The sequence below is a fragment of the Paramisgurnus dabryanus genome, chromosome 9 (assembly GCF_030506205.2).
Source record: "Paramisgurnus dabryanus chromosome 9, PD_genome_1.1, whole genome shotgun sequence".
NCBI classification, from domain to species: Eukaryota; Metazoa; Chordata; class Actinopteri; order Cypriniformes; family Cobitidae; genus Paramisgurnus; species Paramisgurnus dabryanus.
Window position 1 is genome coordinate 35,235,445 of NC_133345.1, and position 18,810 is coordinate 35,254,254.

At 38.0% G+C, this 18,810-nt stretch overlaps 2 protein-coding genes across 6 annotated transcripts; both read right to left on the bottom strand.

The window, feature by feature from the left end:
* Positions 1-361: 361 nt before the first annotated feature.
* On the bottom strand, positions 362-14,825 carry anln2 (anillin, actin binding protein 2). Of its 3 annotated transcripts, none has more exons than XM_065283604.1 (23): positions 14,738-14,825; positions 14,238-14,330; positions 13,881-14,066; positions 13,649-13,735; positions 13,385-13,557; positions 12,353-12,445; positions 11,825-11,948; positions 11,015-11,505; positions 10,196-10,290; positions 9,873-9,996; positions 9,238-9,373; positions 8,989-9,153; positions 8,772-8,898; positions 8,010-8,058; positions 7,819-7,884; positions 7,711-7,743; positions 7,584-7,605; positions 7,385-7,494; positions 4,718-4,771; positions 3,620-3,706; positions 3,252-3,359; positions 3,008-3,144; positions 362-2,003 (listed from the first exon to the last, which is right to left on the bottom strand). In XM_065283604.1, the coding sequence occupies exons 2-23, from the start codon at positions 14,293-14,295 to the stop codon at positions 1,841-1,843; spliced, it is 2,688 nt and encodes an 895-aa protein (XP_065139676.1). In that variant the 5' UTR covers positions 14,296-14,330; positions 14,738-14,825; the 3' UTR covers positions 362-1,840. The 3 variants fall into 3 exon arrangements, with proteins under 3 accessions (XP_065139676.1, XP_065139677.1, XP_065139678.1); XM_065283605.1 differs by having other exon boundaries at positions 14,238-14,315; positions 14,738-14,801; XM_065283606.1 differs by lacking the exon at positions 4,718-4,771.
* Positions 14,826-15,606: 781 nt separating this feature from the next.
* pdp2 (putative pyruvate dehydrogenase phosphatase isoenzyme 2) lies at positions 15,607-18,660 on the bottom strand. Of its 3 annotated transcripts, none has more exons than XM_065283600.1 (2): positions 18,610-18,660; positions 15,607-18,210 (listed from the first exon to the last, which is right to left on the bottom strand). In XM_065283600.1, exon 2 carries the CDS (start codon positions 18,160-18,162, stop codon positions 16,609-16,611), a length of 1,554 nt encoding a protein of 517 aa, XP_065139672.1. In that variant the 5' UTR covers positions 18,163-18,210; positions 18,610-18,660; the 3' UTR covers positions 15,607-16,608. The 3 variants fall into 3 exon arrangements, with proteins under 3 accessions (XP_065139672.1, XP_065139674.1, XP_065139675.1); XM_065283602.1 differs by having other exon boundaries at positions 18,534-18,638; XM_065283603.2 differs by lacking the exon at positions 18,610-18,660 and adding an exon at positions 18,328-18,466.
* Between the last annotated feature and the right edge of the window lie 150 nt (positions 18,661-18,810).

Genomic DNA, 18,810 nt, shown 5'->3' on the forward strand with positions numbered 1-18,810 from the left:
AGTTAGGGATTTTTTGGGCTATTGACACAAAATTTCCATCAGATGTACCCATCAAGCCAAATATTGAGTTCATGCAAAGAAATCAGAACATTTAAGTATACAAGTTGAGTCATAATAAATAAAGTGAAAATGTCAAATACTTTTCTCCGCTGTATGTGGCCTCATAGTTCAGCACATACATACACATTTTAATTTAAATGTAACTATATTAGTTTAACATGCTGTATAAACCAGCATGTCTGTGCTACTTTTGAAAAAATAAAAAAATAAAGTTGAATAACATTAGCCTGATCTATTGTTATAAATGGCAATGAGCTTTATAAATTAATTGGAAAAAAGAAACTAACAAAAACAGGCAAGCCTTAATAGCCATATTTATTTTATAGTACCTTTACCAGGAGTTTAACACAGCAATAGAATATGAGAGCCTTGGGAAAAACACATATATGGGACAAACACAGCACATAACAAAGTGTCTGGAGAGATGGGACACACTTATGAAGTATGAAGAAAAACAAATATAATCTAATGAAGCCTCCAATAAAGCTTCTCCAATAGGTTGCACGATCATGCATCCCTCTCCAATACACAGACAGAAAAATAAATGATATGCACGGTTAACTACTACAGTATATGGAAATTAAAGCTATAAAGCTCTGTAGTGTTTTTTGGCACATTCCAGATTCTCATCCAAGAACCCCAGATTACAATCATATCCGAGTTTGAACCAACAGTAAAACACATTATCACTGTTGGTCAAAACTGCCTCCCAATGAAAGTGTACTCCGCAAATATAATGCATGGCTAGGTACTCCCAAAATCCTTTCTGCTTAAAGTATATAATTATCAATACTCATGGAGAGATATGAAATCCTTCTCCCAAAATGACTAAGCAATACTATATATGACATATTTCACTGTATATACAAATTAAAACGATTTTCCCTTCTAGATAAAGTCTGCAGTATAAAGTGTTCCCAAAGTAAATGAAAAGTAATAAAAATAACACATTTTAGCCTAGTAGTGCTTTTCTAATCATGAAGTAAACTATTCATTTAACCCTTACACACGAGAATAAGTTTAAACAAATCCTCGTTTCAAAATTATTGCATTAAATGCAATACCTTCACGTAATCACAGTGAAATAATAAATGTCTGAAAAAGGCGAATAAATGAACATTCAAAACAGCCCCTTAACAGAATAACTTCGTAAACATGCAAATCTAGTCAGCCTACATGGCTTATCTTTCAACATCTTACCTTAACGCATCATTAAAGTGTCATTAATAGTTGTAATGTAAAAACTGGTTTACTATTTAGTATTTTGCATGTAGATATGAAATGATAAGTAATATCAAACCAAAAATCTAATCTAGTGTCTAATAAAGTAATACAAGGACGTTCAATCATTCATCTAGAAAGCCACTGTCCTGCAGAGTTTAGCATTAACCCAAATCAAGCATATCTGCCTGTAATTTTCAAGGTTAATATGGAGACTTCCAGGCATTGAAAATACGTCAAAAAGTGTCCCATTTATCTGAATTCATCCTTATCCATCTTGTTCTGGTATGTTTGATTAGGATTGTAGCTAAAACCAATGACAGTGCATTACTAGGAGCAGCACTATAGTAGAAAATGCATATACTGTATATTTACCAAATCATCTTAATAAAGCAGATTATGATGCATTATTAAAACAACAAGCTTAATAGAGAATAAAAGAGCATTAACTCCTCAGTTTATTCTCGTAAGATCTTCATATTAGAAAGTGCCACGTATGATCTATTCTGATCTACTTTCTTAGTGTTAGTAATTGTAAGGCATTTAGGTTTGTGTGGTTTTACAGTATGCTCTCACGAGAGGTCCCGCTGTTGCAGGACGTGCTGGCCCGGTTGTCATTAGAAACAGGTTTCCTGTTCCAGGTTTGAAAGTCCAGTATGGTTTGACTCAGCTTCTCCATCCAGTCTGCCCTTTCTTCTCGCGTGTCTGCTGAAAACCAGCATCTGCAAAAGATCATTGATGCAAATTAAATTAAAAACTTTGAATGCAGTGCAAATAGTAAAAATGTTACAACTGTTACATACATTAGCACTGAGCATTTAAAAGGGTAAGTTCACTGAAAATGAAATTTTTGTCATCATTTACTCATCCTTAAGTGTACATTTCTTTGTTCTGCTTAATGCGAGTTAAGATATTATGAGAAATGGGGCACCATTCACTTCCATAGTATTATTTTCTTTTACTATGAAAGTCAATGGTGCCCCAGATCTGCTTGGTTTAACCATTCTTCAAAATATCTTCCTTTGTATTGATTTTTTGTGAACTATCCCTTTAAACACAGAACATTTGGTTAGCACCACAATACATGTTTATATCGATACATGTGCGGGCCAGTTACTCTGACCAGTGGAAGATATACACTCACGTAAAGGATTAGTAGGAACAGCATACTAATACTGTGTTTGACCCCCTTCCGCCTTCAGAACTGCCTTAATTCTGCATGGCATTGATTCAACAAGGTGCTGAAAGCATTCTTTAGAAATGTTGGCCCATATTGATAGGATAGCATCTTGCAGTTGATAGAGATTTGTGAGATGCACATCCAGGGCACGAAGCTCCCATTCCACCCAATCCCAAAGATGCTCTATTGGGTTGAGATCTGGTGACTGTGGGGGCCATTTTAGAACAGTGAACTCATTGTCATGTTCAAGAAACCAATTTGAAATGATTTGAGCTTTGTGACATGCTGCATTATCCTGCTGGAAGTAGCCATCAGAGGATGGGTACATGGTCAGAAACAATGCTCAGGTTGGCAGTGGCATTTAAACGATGCCCAATTGGCACTAAGGGGACTTAAGTGTGCAAAGTAAACATCCCGCACACCATTAAACCATTGCATTAATGAGAAATTGAACAGGTGTTCCTAATAATCCTTTAGGTGAGTGTACAGTATGCTTTCTTAACATTTAACTCTGAATGCCTCCAAGTAAACACATGGATGAATTACTTCTTTAAGGTCTGGTTCTCCTGCTGCTCCTCAGCAATTGTTTCAACCAATTCAAATGTGTGTGGCCGTGCACAACATTCCCTCTCCACGGGCCTGACACTGTTGAAGCCAAAGAGAGAGATACTGCCATCTGATGGCTAGATAAAAAACAATAGTGAGCACAAAGGTTGGTTGATATGTACACATGCTATTCTGTGCAATGATGTAAGCTTATTAGTTTTGTGAAATTCTAGTGAGAACGCACCTTGTCCCCCATCTCATTAGGATGGTTCCAGTACAGCAAGTGTCCTCCCTCAAGACAAAAGTACAACCTTTGCCAGGCTCCGAAACCACTTACATCCTCAAACATGGTCTACAAAAGCACACAAAACATATTACTGAACAAACACCATAAAACCACATACACAGGTTTGGTTTATTATGTGACACTGGCTTTAAAGATAAGAATTTTTAATAACTGCTTTGCAAATGTATTTCCCCAACATGTAATTGCTATTTGCCTATATACAAATGAAAGCAAGATCACAGTTATCTGTGACACCAATAAAACCAGATAAACGAGGAATGAGTCACAAAGGCACAAAGACATAATGCGCACAAACAGCAACCCACCAAAAAACCCTGGTGCTGGACGTTGGAGTGGCCTTCACTGTGCAGCCTCAGATAGATGTGTCCCTCCAAAGGAGAAAGAAAGGGAACCTACACCAAACAACAAACGGGTCAGATTCATGGATTATAATGTCATACAATACAATTTCAAGGACTGATTTCCTTTATCCAAGATCAAAGCATTGCTACAAAAATGTCTCTGTTAAAATTTCCAATTATTTTTCATGACTTATTTTCAGGGTTCCCACACCTTAGTTAACTTCAAATTCAAGGACCTTTCAAGGACTTTCCAGGTCCAACACCCTCAAATTCAAGGACTAAATGTGGGGACACATTTCAAATGAGAGCAAGGTTACATCGTGTTACCTTTTAAGATACATTGTTACAATTGTCTTTCAAGGGGAACTCGCGCTGCGTCACTGCAGTGACACTTTGGGGACGCATCCAGGGGTAAGTGCGTCTGAATGTGTATATCAAATTCAACCAATGGTGAGGCTTAACGACAAAGACAGGGTGATGTGGGAGCCAGGAAGTATATCGCTATCTGAATTATTGCCAAAGATGGCATTACAGGGACGCAGGAAGTATGGCAAGGGAGACGCAGCGTCTCGTTCCCTTCTTAGGGAACAACAGTTACATAGAGACGTTTTCATGTGTCAAACACAACTATGCAAAAAAGCATTTTGGTATGAATCAACATTCGCATACAGAAGATATAAGCATTCAAAGCAAACAGTTTAGCACGTGTGCTCAAAGTCTAGAATGTTTATGATATTATCCTACACTACACAGGGAATAATACAGATTTTTCTCCAGAAAACTTCTTGCATAAAATAGATTCAAGCACTTTCAATGTATCTATGTATGTATATTTTCAAAAACTTTCCCGGGCCTTGAAATTTTTTCTCCCAGATTCACAAACGGTCAAGGATTTCAAGAATGCGTGGGAACCCTGTAATTTCCATAACGTTTCCCAGACTTAAAAGTACAAAAAAAGACATAATAATTACAGCTGTAAACCTCAATAAATACTAAATTAATGAATAACAAACAATACACAGTGTACAAAGCCCACTAAACCACAGAGAGAAAGAGTGACACCTTTTCCTGAAACTCATCGCCAAGGAGTCGTCTGATTTTGCCTTCAAATTTCATCTGAGTGGAGAAAAATAGAAGAGAAGGACAGAGACCCAATTATATCCCACCACAGTGCAAACACAAAACAGACACCCATTGTATTCTTAGCCGAACTGATGTGTAGATGTTCAGGACTGAACGTTTTACTTAATTAACTTAAGATAATAAGTGCTGCTCAAATTTTTGACAGTGTATTAACTAAAGAAAGTGTATATGAATAAGAGGTGAGGAAAGTAAGTACATGCACACTCACACACGTTTACTTAAATATCCAAAAGGGTCATCTACCTATATTGCTTAACCTGTATATACAGCTAATTATAATAACTAAAATGGTTATATGAGGTACACACTAGGGCTGCACGATTATTGGTGAAAATTGGTATTGTGGTCTATCTATTTATTTTCTTATGCCTGCGCTGTATGATATAATACTAGATGCTTCACTAGATGACTTGAAAAGCTCTGTTTGAGATGAATTACCTTCGGCCTTGCATTTCTTGAATAGCTCTGAGATTGCAACTTAAAGGGACACAAGGCAGCATGTTTATGTTAATAAATCATCTTCGTAAGGTTAAATGACTCATTACATGACGAATGAAGACTCTCTCGCCTGCCCCTACCGTCTGTAGGAAGAATACCCCACTTGCAAGTTCGCTGTATCCGACCCGGTGTCCTTCAGTCTCGTATAGTCTTAGATATAGAACGCATTTACTCCCAGACACTAGGGGGAGCTAGTAGAGAAATAATACTCAGACTTGCCTTGTGTGCCTTTAAGGAAAATATTTGTGATAGTGATAGTATTACATACTTCTCGTAAAGTGAACAGATCGTGTTATAAAAACCTTCTTAGAAACATCTTATACAAAGTGAAATGTTATTAGATCCATAATTTCTCTTTGCCATTTGAAACCATGTAGGTATAGTGTAACACTGAACAAAAGCATCTAAAATAGTTTTCCTTAAAAAAAAAAAAAAAAAAAAAACTACTGCAATAGTCACATCGCAATGCTTAAAAATATGTTGTGAAGCCCCAGTACGCACCAATACCCACTATAGCTGCATCCAAATACCCACACTTGGGAGCGGTTTTCAAGGCTAAGCGTATCCCATCATGCATCACGTTCTGGATGTAAACCGTGAGGCTTTTGCCAAAACCTTGCGTGAAATCGCTGAAACTTTTCATTTGCAAGTTAATATCACATGTTTTGGTAGTAAAATGGAAACTGTTGCACATTTCATTGGTGCACACATTGTTATGTATTTTGTAAAACATCCACAACTGCTTTTATCACATAATTAGAAACAACATTAATTTGGTCGTTAATTTAGGGACTAATGAATAAACAACAAACTTTAATAAAGCTGCATGCACAAAATAGAGACAGGTGCAACGAAATCTGCGTCTGAACGTTTTAGATAAGTGTAAATAATCTTTAAGTTCAGCAAATGTTCATTTCAGAGTGTTTATGTGTTCATTTTATTTAAAGAAAAACTTAATAATATATAAGCCTAAATAAAAATCAAACACGTTCGGGTGCAAATTGCTGCCACTACCTAGATTGACATTTTGTTGAAGGATTAGTAAATTTTCTTTAAAAAAATCCAGATAATTTACTTACCCCCATGTCATCCAAAATGTTGATGTCTTTCTTTGTTCAGTTGAGAAGAAATTATGTTTTTTGAGGAAAACATTCCAGGATTTTTCTCATTTTAATTGACTTTACTAGACCCACTTAACAGTTTTTTTGCAACAGAGTTTCAAAGGACTCTAAACGACCCCAAACGAGGCATAAGGGTCTTATCTAGCGAAACGATTGTCACTTTTGACAAGAAAAATAAAAAAATATGCACACAACTTCTTGTTTATCTTGTGATGCACCAGTGCGACCTCACCTAATACGTCATGACGTCAAGAGGTCACAGATGATGTATGCGAAACTACGCCCCAGTGTTTACACGTGTGGAGAAAGAGGACCGTTCGATGTTGTTGTATGTCGAATGATACTAATTAATATCTTTGTGTCAGTTTATTGTTTAAAATGGTCCGCAAATGTGCGTTTCATATATGTAACACGTGACCTTTCTACGTCACTACGCTATTACGTGAGGTCGTGCTGGCGCGTCACAGGACCGGAGATAGACAAGAAGTTGTGGTTTAAAAGTGAATATTTTTTCTTTTTTATAAATGACAATCGTTTTGCTAGATAAGACCCTTATGCCTCGTTTGGGATCGTTAAGAGTCCTTTGAAACTCCGTTGAAAATAACTGTTAAGTGTTGAGTTAAGTGTTGGGGTCCATTAAAATGAGAAAAATCCTGGAATGTTTTCCTCAAAAAACATAATTTCTTCTTGACTGAACAAAGAAAGACATCAGCATTTTGGATGACATGGTGGTGAGTAAATTATCTGGATTTTTAGAAAATTGACTAATCCTTTAAGTGTGTCCTATCAGGCAAATAATTCTACATGCACCCTTGGGATCTTCACACTCACTAGAACAAAATACAGGAAACACGTCATGTAAGGACAAGTCATGTAAGTGCAAAGACCGCAATTGTGGTATTTGAATGCAACCTCAATCTTACTTCTCTTCCTAACTGATATGACCCCAGTTTCTCAGCATCAATACCTTATCCAGAGGAAACTTGCTCTGTCCCAGTGAATTTAGTGTGACTTTGTGAGAGCCCACTAATTTAAAGTTACTGGAGCGTTGGAGGCTCAGGCCAGGTAAAGTAGTAGCTATAACAGAGAAGAGAGAAACGTCTTGAGAGGACCAACCAATGGCTGACTTATTAAACAGATCCATTAGATATAGTAAAAATACTTACGTGTTACACTCTGGCTGGATTTCTAAAAAGAGACAAAGGAGAAAAAACATGGTTGATTAACACATTGAATACTTTATTTTTTCCACAAATGTAAAATTAATGTACACAAAATGAAATAAAAACATACTGTGATGCTGTGGAGTATCTTCTTGGGTGTGACCTAAAGACGGAAATACTTTTTTATAAATGATAAGCGAGCAAAGACTGATGTTTCAAAATGTCAAAATGTACATACCCTTGACTTTGTTGAGCTGCGAAACTGTTGAGTGTTAATGCTGCAGGTATTACTCTGAGTATTAGACTACAATACAGAGAAATACACAAATATTTAATAACACCACAGACAAGCGACATCTAGTTATGAACCTACCAGTTAGAAAACAAAGTATTGTTAGAGTATTGACGTTTCTGGTCAACTGTACCTACCAAACTGTACACCTCGACATCAATCTCAAAATTGGAACGAATGTCTTGTCTAGGAAGAAAACAATAAAATCTGAGTAAATTATTATATTAAAACTATAAAAGTTCCAAGAAAGTACAAAAGTTGGGGCGGTACCCTTTCAAAAAGTACACTTTTGTACGAAAAAGGTGCATATTGGTACCTTAGAGGTACATACTGGTTTCCAAAAGGAACGTATTTGTACAAAAATGGTACATATTAGGTACCAACCAAGTAACAACTTGAAAATTTTTATATATTATTATATTAACCCCCCCCCAAAAAAGGTTAAGGGTATGTTGAGCATCAGCATAACTGTGCGTTCACACCAGACGCGGAAGACGCGGCAAGCGCAAGTGATTTACATGTTAAGTCAATGCAAAGACGCGAATAGGCATCCTGCGGCGTGGTAAGGGCGAATGACACAGAAGGCGCGTTCTGTGCGAATTAAGCGTTGCCGCGGGAAACTCGCAACATTAAAAAAACCCTGAACTTTGGTGGATGTTCGCGCCACGTTAACCAATCAGGAGCTTGCTCTAGCAGTGACGTGACTACAGGAAGTGAGCAGAGTCACAGAAGCCCCTCCCATGACGTATTTCCGCATGAATGACTTATTTCACGTGCGAATGAAGCAAGTAAACTCACATGTTCAAGCATCCATCTACACATGAATAGCACGTTTTAGCCACCTCTACCACGTCTGGTGTAAATGCACAGTAAGAAAACAACATATTGTTTGGACTCACAGTGTGATAGAGGTGGGAAAGGTGATGGTATCTCCGTTCTGGGCATCTGCGGCTGTTGCCAATGGTGTGGCCACGATGTTACATGCTCCATAACGAATCAGAACAAAGAAGTAGTGTGTTGGGCGACCTTAACAAAGATAAAAAGTCATTCAAATTGTGCTTTGAAGATTACTTGGCTGATATCATTACAATAAGTACTCTTTAATGCAGTATGTACCTGAACGACCAGAGCACACAAACTCCACTTTGAGAGGCAGCTGAATGCTGCTGATGCTAACGGTGCCCCTGCAGGGCTGGAGAGGCGCTTTATGGGAGCCTGGCTCTCCAGACCCACCCTCTCTCAACCTGCTGACCTCCGCCAGTAAAGCTGCCCGCTTCTCACCTGCATACAGTAGGTAAGAGTATGAAATCGGCACATGTAGTCTCAAAGTGACATCAAACTTTGTATGGGTTCTAGCAGACTTACAAGAAACGAGAAGAAGTTTCTCAGCCTCGGCCTCCTGCAGCGAACCCTTCCCATGTTCCTCATCACTGCAACAGCCTAGAGCCTGAAGCGTCTGCGTGATGACCGTATGCAACTTGGCTGCCTCCTCATTTAAAGCCTAAATATACCAAATACAATCTCTTACAATCCTAGCCTGCACGTATTTTGTTAAATGTACCCTATATAAAGATCTTGCTAAAAGCACACATCCAAAACTTATTAAGACTAGCCACCAAATAAAATTTTTAAAGTCCATAAGATTTTTTTTATCATCTGAACGTTGAATAATGAGCTTTACATTTATCTATGTTAGGAGGACAGGACAATAGTTTGGCGAAATAAAACTATTTGAAAATCTGGAATCTGAGTAAAATATTAAGAAAATCGCCTTTATATTTGCCCAAATGAAGTCTTTAGCAACTGCATCGACTCACAAAATAAAGTTTTGATATACAGTATTTACAAACTATCTTTAATATCCTAATGTTTTTTGGCATCACAGAAAAATCGATAATTTTGACCCATACAATGTATTGTTGGCTATTGCTACACATATACCTGTGAGACTTAAGACTGGTTATGTGGTCCAGGGTCACATTAAAACACTTCTTACAAACCTTAATTCTTTCTTTGATGTTGATGGACTCCTTTGGGCTTATTTTCTCATGAACCTGCTTCTGAACCCCAGTGGTCATGTTTGAGGGAGGGTGGATCTTTCTCTGTAAGCGGTAGGCGTCAATGCTGTCAATCAAAAAATAACTACTGTCATAAATTATGGCATGAGTTTGTAATAAAAAACAACTAAAATGTTTATTATTAACATCACATACTGTAAAATACTATGAATTTCCACCAGTTTTAAACATTATCAATACAGTAATACAAAATGAGAACAAGCATTTAAAAAAAACTATCTCAAGTAATTTTGAGGGAGGTGCACCTGTACAGAGGTGGAACCGGGTCAGTTGTGTGGAAAGCGTCTTCATCAGGCGAGACCGGTGGGACTGAAGGCTCATTCGCGGGGATTTCAATCTTCTGTAGCAATATTTAAAAACTGTGATGAGTGTTCATTTATTTAAGATGAAACATTACAAACGAATATATATACTGTATATCTCCAACTGTTCAGAGTAACTGAACCGTGCATGCATCAATATAAACTTTTATATTTGAATTTGAGATCTTCCCAAGAGAAACATCTAGATGTAAAACATTGCCTGGGGTTTTGTTTCATTTCATATGCAAAAAAAGCTAAATTATGAAAACAACAGACAAGTTATTAACATTAATACATGAACACACGCTACTAGTGTTTATCTTATTTACTACTGTTAAGAAACAATTCTCAAAGCCTTTCCTATAAACGATTTCTATCCATTTAATTTGTTTCTTGTAGTTTTTTTCTGTTTCTAATTTTCTGCTTCTGTACTTCTACTCTACATAATAGAACTTCTCTAAATTTTAAAGGGAACATATGAAATTATGACTTTTTCTATGTGCAAGTGCTATAATTGGGTCTTCTAACAGTGCTTCTATCAACCTAGAAAATGTGAAAAAATAGCTCATTGAAATTTTTGCTCCCCTTGTGATGGCAGAAGGGGATCTTATAATAATACCAACCCTTAATTGCACTTAGATATTAACTTAATCAAATGTAGATATGTATAAAGGCAAGATGTGTTACGGCGGAGTCTCTAACGTCTAAAGTCGCTTTGGATAAAAGCTGACACAAAATGAAAATGTATTGTCATATTAATACCATTGGTGTGACAACAGCCTCCACAGATTTGCTCAAAGGGGAGAGGATACAGCTGGGCGGCAGGGTCAGAAAGTCGTCTTCCGCACTCATGGAGGTGCTCTGTATGTTCTGCTCCATCTTTCCATTACCAGGCTGGAGCTTCACTTCAACCATCTCTATGTTCTGCTCCATCTCTCCATCACCACCATCACCAGGCTGGGGCTTCTCTTCAACCATCGTAGAACTGCCATCAGGAGTTTCTTCAATCTCCTCACATATCTCACTATGGTCTTCAGAGGACGGACTTAATTCGACTGTGTCTTCATCTTCCCTCTCAGATCCTGATGAATTTCTATTATTCTTCTCTTCTTCCTCTTCATTTTTTTCATATTCTTCCTCTTCCTTCTTTTCATCTTCTTCCTCTTCATTCTTTTCATCTTCTTCATCTGCATGTTGCAAGACATCCTCAAACATCTTGTCAATCAGAGCAGAAGTGCTCATTGTTGAAGGATCTAAAATTGAGATCAGTTTCAAATGTATTTATTATCGGGGTCCAAATGCTTACATTAAAGGATCATTCCACTTTTTTTTTAACACAAAGTTATATCCTGTGAGTAATCTAGAGCGAGGAATGCGATGCTTCGCATTTGGTGTGTTTGCAGCATCTTGAATGACATGGGGGTGAGTAACTTATCAGATTTTTTAAAAGTGGAATATTCCTTTAAAAAAAATTATTTCAAAATTAAATTGTGACCCTTAAAAACATTTGTTGACATATAAATTTACTATATGGTTATGTTAAATCCAAAATATTTCAAAAAGCACATTCACCTGCAGATGAACTTAGTTCAAAGTGGGGAATCTCCTCAGTACATGGTGCCGTTGTGTTCAGACTTCCCTCCAACACCTGACGGTCAACCTCACAGGAGCTGAATTCTGATTCCTTGAGCTCTTCCTGTTTAACAAATCAAAATAAAATTTGACTAGTTTCTTTCTCCAAAAAAAAGCCATAATTCTTCCTAAGTGAATGGGTCTGTGCAAATTAAATCCCGTTTGAAGACAAGTCCCAGTGATCACAAGCAAATTTAAGGTGAACCTTGAAGCAAACGGTGGAAAGACAACAGAGACCACATATATATACACTTCAACAAATTGCCTAAATGCTCACACTCCCGGGCTGTAACGAAGGCCATTGGAGATTTCGAATTTTCCTGTGCATCCAGGGTGAGGAGGTCGCTGGCGAGCCCCTCTGAGAAGATGGGGATACTTTGCATTTGATCTACTAAAGCTCTAAATTGCTCAAAAACACAGACATCTCATTGTGGTAACCTTTATAAACTCTTAACCTGATTGGCTTACCTCAGTGAGAGATGAATCAGACAGACTTCTCTTCAACCACATGTTCTCTGACACGGGCTGAACCTTTAAGGTACGTAACTCATCCACGCGAGCCTGCACAAGAGACACTGTTATTTTACTCAAAATAAACACAATATGTTTTTACTAAAAAGCAGCAAATAGCTGTGATAGGGTCAGGGTGATTCTTGAGAAATTAAACTTATGAGGTGTCATGAAACATTTTGATAAAAAAGTAAGAGTATCAAAATAAATAGCATACAGTTACAAACATCTATTACTATTACTATCTATAACATACAATGTACTATTATGCACATGAATTCAAATGACATCATACAAACCAATTTTATTATTTTTTCCACAATTAAAGGGAAAAATGTCATTACCGCAACATGTCCATGACTGGATTTGCGTTCTTTGACATGGAAATATTTATAATTAAAAAAATAAAAAAAATAAAAAAAAAGCTTCAGTGCATGTTATGCTATAAACATTTACAATAAAGAAACATGTGGTATTGGTGATCATTGGTAAATGTAGAGACAATAATAAGGAATATAAATGTGTTCAAGACCAATTTTCTCATCCTCCGCAACAACTTTCAATCATTGTTTAAGCCCTCAAGGAACTAACATTTAAAAAAAAATAGTTGGAAGGGACATAATTGACTGTGACACTCAAGATGGCTACCAGGTAAGCGGTTCTTATTTTTTCTTTCCAGATAAAAGTTGAAATTTTGTTTGTCATAGCACCTAGACAACTTTTTAGTTCTCATTACCGAAACATGAGTTTGTAAATGCATATATTTAATGTAATATCATGTTGTGGTGATGATAATTTTTGATAATGATAATCTAAAAAATGTAAATAATTCTATAGGAAATATTTTTTTAATTCTCTACAAAAATGGTTATAGTAAGTTCAGACATTAATCTTATATGTGCAAAAAAATGGCATCAAGGGCTTTTTAAAAATTCTGATGCTAAGTCTGGATTTCGTGAGAATCACCCAATAGGATCTAAAGAAATATACCTGGCGGATACGGGAGGCCTCTTTACTGCTGGGTGTAACTGCGGTGTTAAGCCGCTCTTGGATGCCATGCACAAATCTAGAAAGATTGCGCCCGCTCGGAGTGGAGCGACTTGGACTGTTCAGGGGTGTTGGAGGTTTAAAGCGCTGTTGGCGGGAGCTAAACTCTCCCTCACCTTTTGGAAAAATGCACAGGTTTAGAAACAGCTCCTCATTTAATAAGCATAATTTTTTTTAACGAATTATAAATTAAAAGTAGCAGCTGACCGATATGACAGATATCTGTGGCTATAGAGCGAGTGGAGGCCTCAGATCCAGGGTCAGACAAGCAGCGCTGGATCAGACCAGTTCCACCTGGACAGACAAAAACAAGAAATGCTAAAGGGTGCAAATAGGGTTAAATATTTTAGAGGGCATGGCAAAGCATGTGTACAATTCAAAGAAATTATAAATAAAGCATTAAAATTGTGTATGTTTGAAGTTTGACATAAAGTGGGACCTGAATTGTCACTATCTCGTCTCTGGCTAAGCTGTTGGACCCTGGACCTTATGGAGACTATGGCTGGTGTGTCCGGTTTCACTTCCAGCTCTGCCAATCTCAAGCGGGTCCTGGCGGGGGATTTTGTAGGGTCCAGGTTCTCTTCTCCTGTTGCTAACCGCCTTTTCTTTAACACATTTTCCAGTTCTGGAAAAAAGCCATAGCTCATGTCATAACATAATTCCTCTTTGAGAAGAACCATGAGTCAACAATGACACTGCAATAAATCTCTGAGAATGATAACATCTAGGCATAACTGGATTTTGAGGCACAACCCTATATTATAAGCTGGCTGGCAGGTGACAGGTGAGAGCCTACCAGTAGAAGCTGAGGCGTTTTCCTCCAGTGGATCTCTCGGTCTCTTCTGATTTTCCATCTTTTCATAAATCTTTTCACCTGAAAGACAGAAAACTGAAAAAATGCTTAAAGTTTATATTTTACATCATCTTCAATGAAAAACTAGGCTTAGTATTTGTTTACATACAGTAATATAAAACGTACATGCTACGCCCTGTTATTCACAAACCTGTGTGAAATACAAACGACAGCCTAAATATCATTCATTTCTATTTTAATAAAATATCAAGTATGGTTTTATGATATATATATATAATATAAGACTGCTGATCAAAATAACTGCTGTTATTGGGTTTATAAACACATCGCGACATCGTGAGGCCAAAGTGCAGCTAACTAGCAATAAGAGGCGAACAAAACCACGAAATCTAACCTTGTCCCGAAGACAAAAAAGGTGAAAACCATAACATATGTAAACAAATAACTTTTATCGTTTGATCCTAAAATAAGTTTAATCTTACCTTAGTAAAATAACCGTGTGAACGTTTGTGCAGTTTTCAAACGTCTCTGCCTGTCAACACCGCTCGAGAGTTTGAATTTCCGCGGGCGCTACGCGCATGCGCAAATCAGTACCTCAAGTCAGCGCTGAGGGCCCTCTAGTGGTCTGATGGCGATATATGATGATTTTTTTTGAATAGTTTATTTACTAAACACTTGCGCAGATTACAAATTACATTGATGTGTTAAAAGTCATTAGATGTATTAAGTTAAATTGAGAACTTAAGTGTAACCCAACGTATTAAGAAACCAAAGTAGGCTAAACCACGACCACATACTAAATCTGCTTTATAATAATCACTATAAATAAGATTTAAATAAGCTCTCAGGCTACTGCTTCCTATGTTTTATAACTAAAAATGTTAAACTAGAATGTAAAAAAAAAAACATGTAATACTTGTAGATCCCTTTTAATGTGTTTTGCATAAATTTTATGATGCATGTCATATGATTTTTAATGGCTTCCTCTTAAAGGGACAGTTCACCCAAAAATGAAAATTCTGTAATCATTTACTCACCCTCCTGTTATTACAAACCTGTATAAATTTCTATGTTTTGATTAACCCTATTCAGAAGTAAATGGGGCTCATGATCGGTTTGGTTACAAACATTCTTCAAAATATCTTCCTCAATGTTCATCAGAACAAAGAAATTTATACAGGTTTGTAACAATATAAACGTGGGAAAATTATTACAGAATTTTCGTTTTTGTGTGAACTATCCCTTTAAGGAATCTAGTACAAAATCAACACGTCTTAACACCGTAAATCTGATTTAAAGAGTTTTTCTTCACGAAAAAAAAAAACATTGGCATACAGTATCAACAAGATCATCTGGATAAAACATTTTAATAGCCAGAGGTTGAATATAGACCACAGAACAAGATAGGAAATTAATGTTACAACAGAAAAGACACTCTCTTGTGACATTGTAACAAATAACAGATTAGCAAACAAGTTTATATATTTACACAATTCTTTAAAAAAGTTTTTTATATTTTGTTACTTCAAAATCTCTACCAAAAGTGTAACTAGTGCTAAAACCTTCCATAAAACTGGCTCTATGACCTTTACACTTTGCAACTATTTAGTTTAACCATTGACAAGCATTATTGTGGTCCTATGACACAACCTGAATCTCTACAAAGTGCAAAAGCAAAACATCTTCATTGTAAAAGCCACAAAAAAGCCCATTTAAATTTATCAAACAGACAAGGACACAAAAAAAGGCTAAAGCAAAGAGTCATGTGTACTGGAATGATTGTAAACTTCAGACTACACAATAACTGATTATATAATGCATAATTTAAAAAAAAATGTGTAATGAAACAAAAATGCATAGTAGAAATCAAGTGTTAAAATAACTGAATGTTCATGATTCTACCTTTATGAAACATACAGCACACTCAAATGACCACATCCCCGAACTGGTCCTTCACAAACAATATAAAGTAGTACAGTGATAGCTAAGGCATTACGCACAATTATTATACTTTGTTTTCAAAGCAGTCAAAACATATAAAGTTTTATAAATGTACACTGTCATCACAGACATTAAAAGATTATGTATAAGGACGCAAAACAAACAAGAACATGAACTGGTTTGGTCAACTGGACACATTTACACATACAGATCTATATTTACCTTCACATTCTGTGACCTTGGACATTGATAGTGAATCTAGTTGCTTGTATTCACTTTCTCCAAAACACAAGGCTAGCATATGCAAGCACTGGATGAAACTGCTACTAAGAGTTAAATAAACACATTATAAAATCTTCACAGCATTCTTGAAACACAATGTCTTGCCTTCAACTGAAAAAGTTGCCTTGAATTATTTATTATGAGATGTTTTGTTAAAGTTTGGGTTAAGGTAAATCACTGTGACGGTGATGTCATCACGGTACATGCGTGCCAGGTCACTCGGCAGTGCCAGCATGGTTGCCAACCTCTCTTGGTCCATCTCTCCATAGTCGTTTGTGCCCAGCGCATGGCGAATCAAGTGTGTGGCTGCGTTCAGATCCAGTGCCGGTGTTGCCATGGCCTGTCGGCGCAGCAACAGCTGGTGCATTTGCCCCAGGTTAAGCTGGCTGGCTGAGATCGGTGCCTGCAAGTGAATACCTGTTAGGTGTTCGGCCACAAGTCTTACAGCCTCCTCGTTGTTTATTTCATCCCAAAGACCATCTGAGGCCAAGATCAGAAACCTGTCCTGTGGTCTCAGGCGATGGTAGGTAACCTCTGGTGTGGCCTCTAAGTAAGGTGGAGTAAGATAATTAGGTGGGGCATACTGATAAAGGTTAAGCGCTTCTGAATCCGAATCTCCGCTGTCCAGCACACTTTGCTGTAGCTCGCGACTCCACTTAAAGCGAACATCTCCAAATGCACGTAGTGGCATCAAGACCCCGAGCAGCCTGTCGTCCACGATCACGGTTTGCCGCTCACTAGTCGGGTGCTGGGACCAAACCCGCTCCAATTCGGCTGTATTGGTGGCGTTGTGGTCCTGGGTGAGTGGTAGTGCACTCCAGCTCCCGTCATCCTCTTGGACTCCCAATATTGCACGGCAGTCTCCTGCATTTGCAATGTGCACACCTTCTGGCCCTACGTGTGCCACACAGGCAGTGCAACCGGCGAAGGCGGCCTGGATTGCTGTGTTGCGCATCAGATCATTTGCCAGCGGCACCTGCGCCTCAAGGGAAAGATCTGTGTCCAGACGCTGGAATGCATGGCTGAGAGCATCTGCAGGGCTCATGCCACCACCGTGTTCTTCACTCGCTAGAAGCTCCTGCCAGTAAACACGCAAATGATTGACATAAAGAGCGGCAGACTCTCTGTAGTTGTAGTCATTACGATGTTTGTACCATTGCAGAATAGGCGGCACCGGTCTTACTGTCTCCATGGCCGCCTCCAGATCCTCCAAGACGGATTCGGACATCATCGCCACAGAAATGTAATATGGCAGCCGTTCGCTGACTGCCTGAGCACACGCATGACCGCCATGTCCGTCAAACACACCGAAGAGCATGCCGCGGGCCTGCAGGCAACTGGCACTACTGCGGCGATCTTCCAGTGGAGTATTGGCTGCAAGCTGGTTACTCTCAAACCTCAGGACAGGACTGGGACCACCACGGCCATCAAACTCTGGAATTTGAACAGATTGTTCATTGGCACACAGGACAGCATCAATCTGGAGCCGGTTTAGGGGGAAGTCCAGTGTGGTTTCTCCCTCCTGTCCGGTTCTACCACGACGGGAGGAGACGCCACGAGTATGAGAGGGAAACAGGAAGGCTTTACACATTGGTATGGGTAAAACATGGCTGTTGGCAAAGGAACTGGACAGTTGCCTTCTACCAGAGTGAAAGAAAAGTCTTGAACAAAGATAACCAGACATTACTGTCTGGATGCAGTGACGTAGTGAAGTAGTCTACAACTCCCGCATCTGTAAAAATACAATGTGAAATGACAATATTTAGTAACGTTATAATAGAATCATGTCATATCATTTTAAAGAAGGTTGCCATCAAAAACCTTCACGATCTATTTAAACCATACGTACAGATTTAGTTTAGTTTGCACTGTAGCATATGCAACACGATGTCTTTCACAAATTTGTAAGGGTGATAAAGTCCAAAACATGTAAACATTCATGCAGAATATTGATTTACTTTGCTAGCTAGCTTCACTGGAGGTTCGGTTCAAAAATCATCAACAAATTTTGGATTTATTGTGTTTTAGAAAGTTATATAAAAAACAGTGTCTTACTTTATGCCAAACTATTTCACTCAGAAAATCGAAAGAACCGCAAAAGTAGAAATAAATGCCTACTCGAGACACAAACCTGTCACTGAGCGCTGTATGCTCTTCTTCTGCAGTCCACTTTCCTCGCGGGAGCCTGCAAACAAGCAGTCGACAGCGCCCCCTACACTTCCGCATGCTGTTTGATCGAACAGTGACATCAAAATACCGCGAGAGCGATTCAAAAGCTGTTCTTTTAAATTGCTCTCGCGGTATTTTGATTTCACACAAAATATGTACAAAA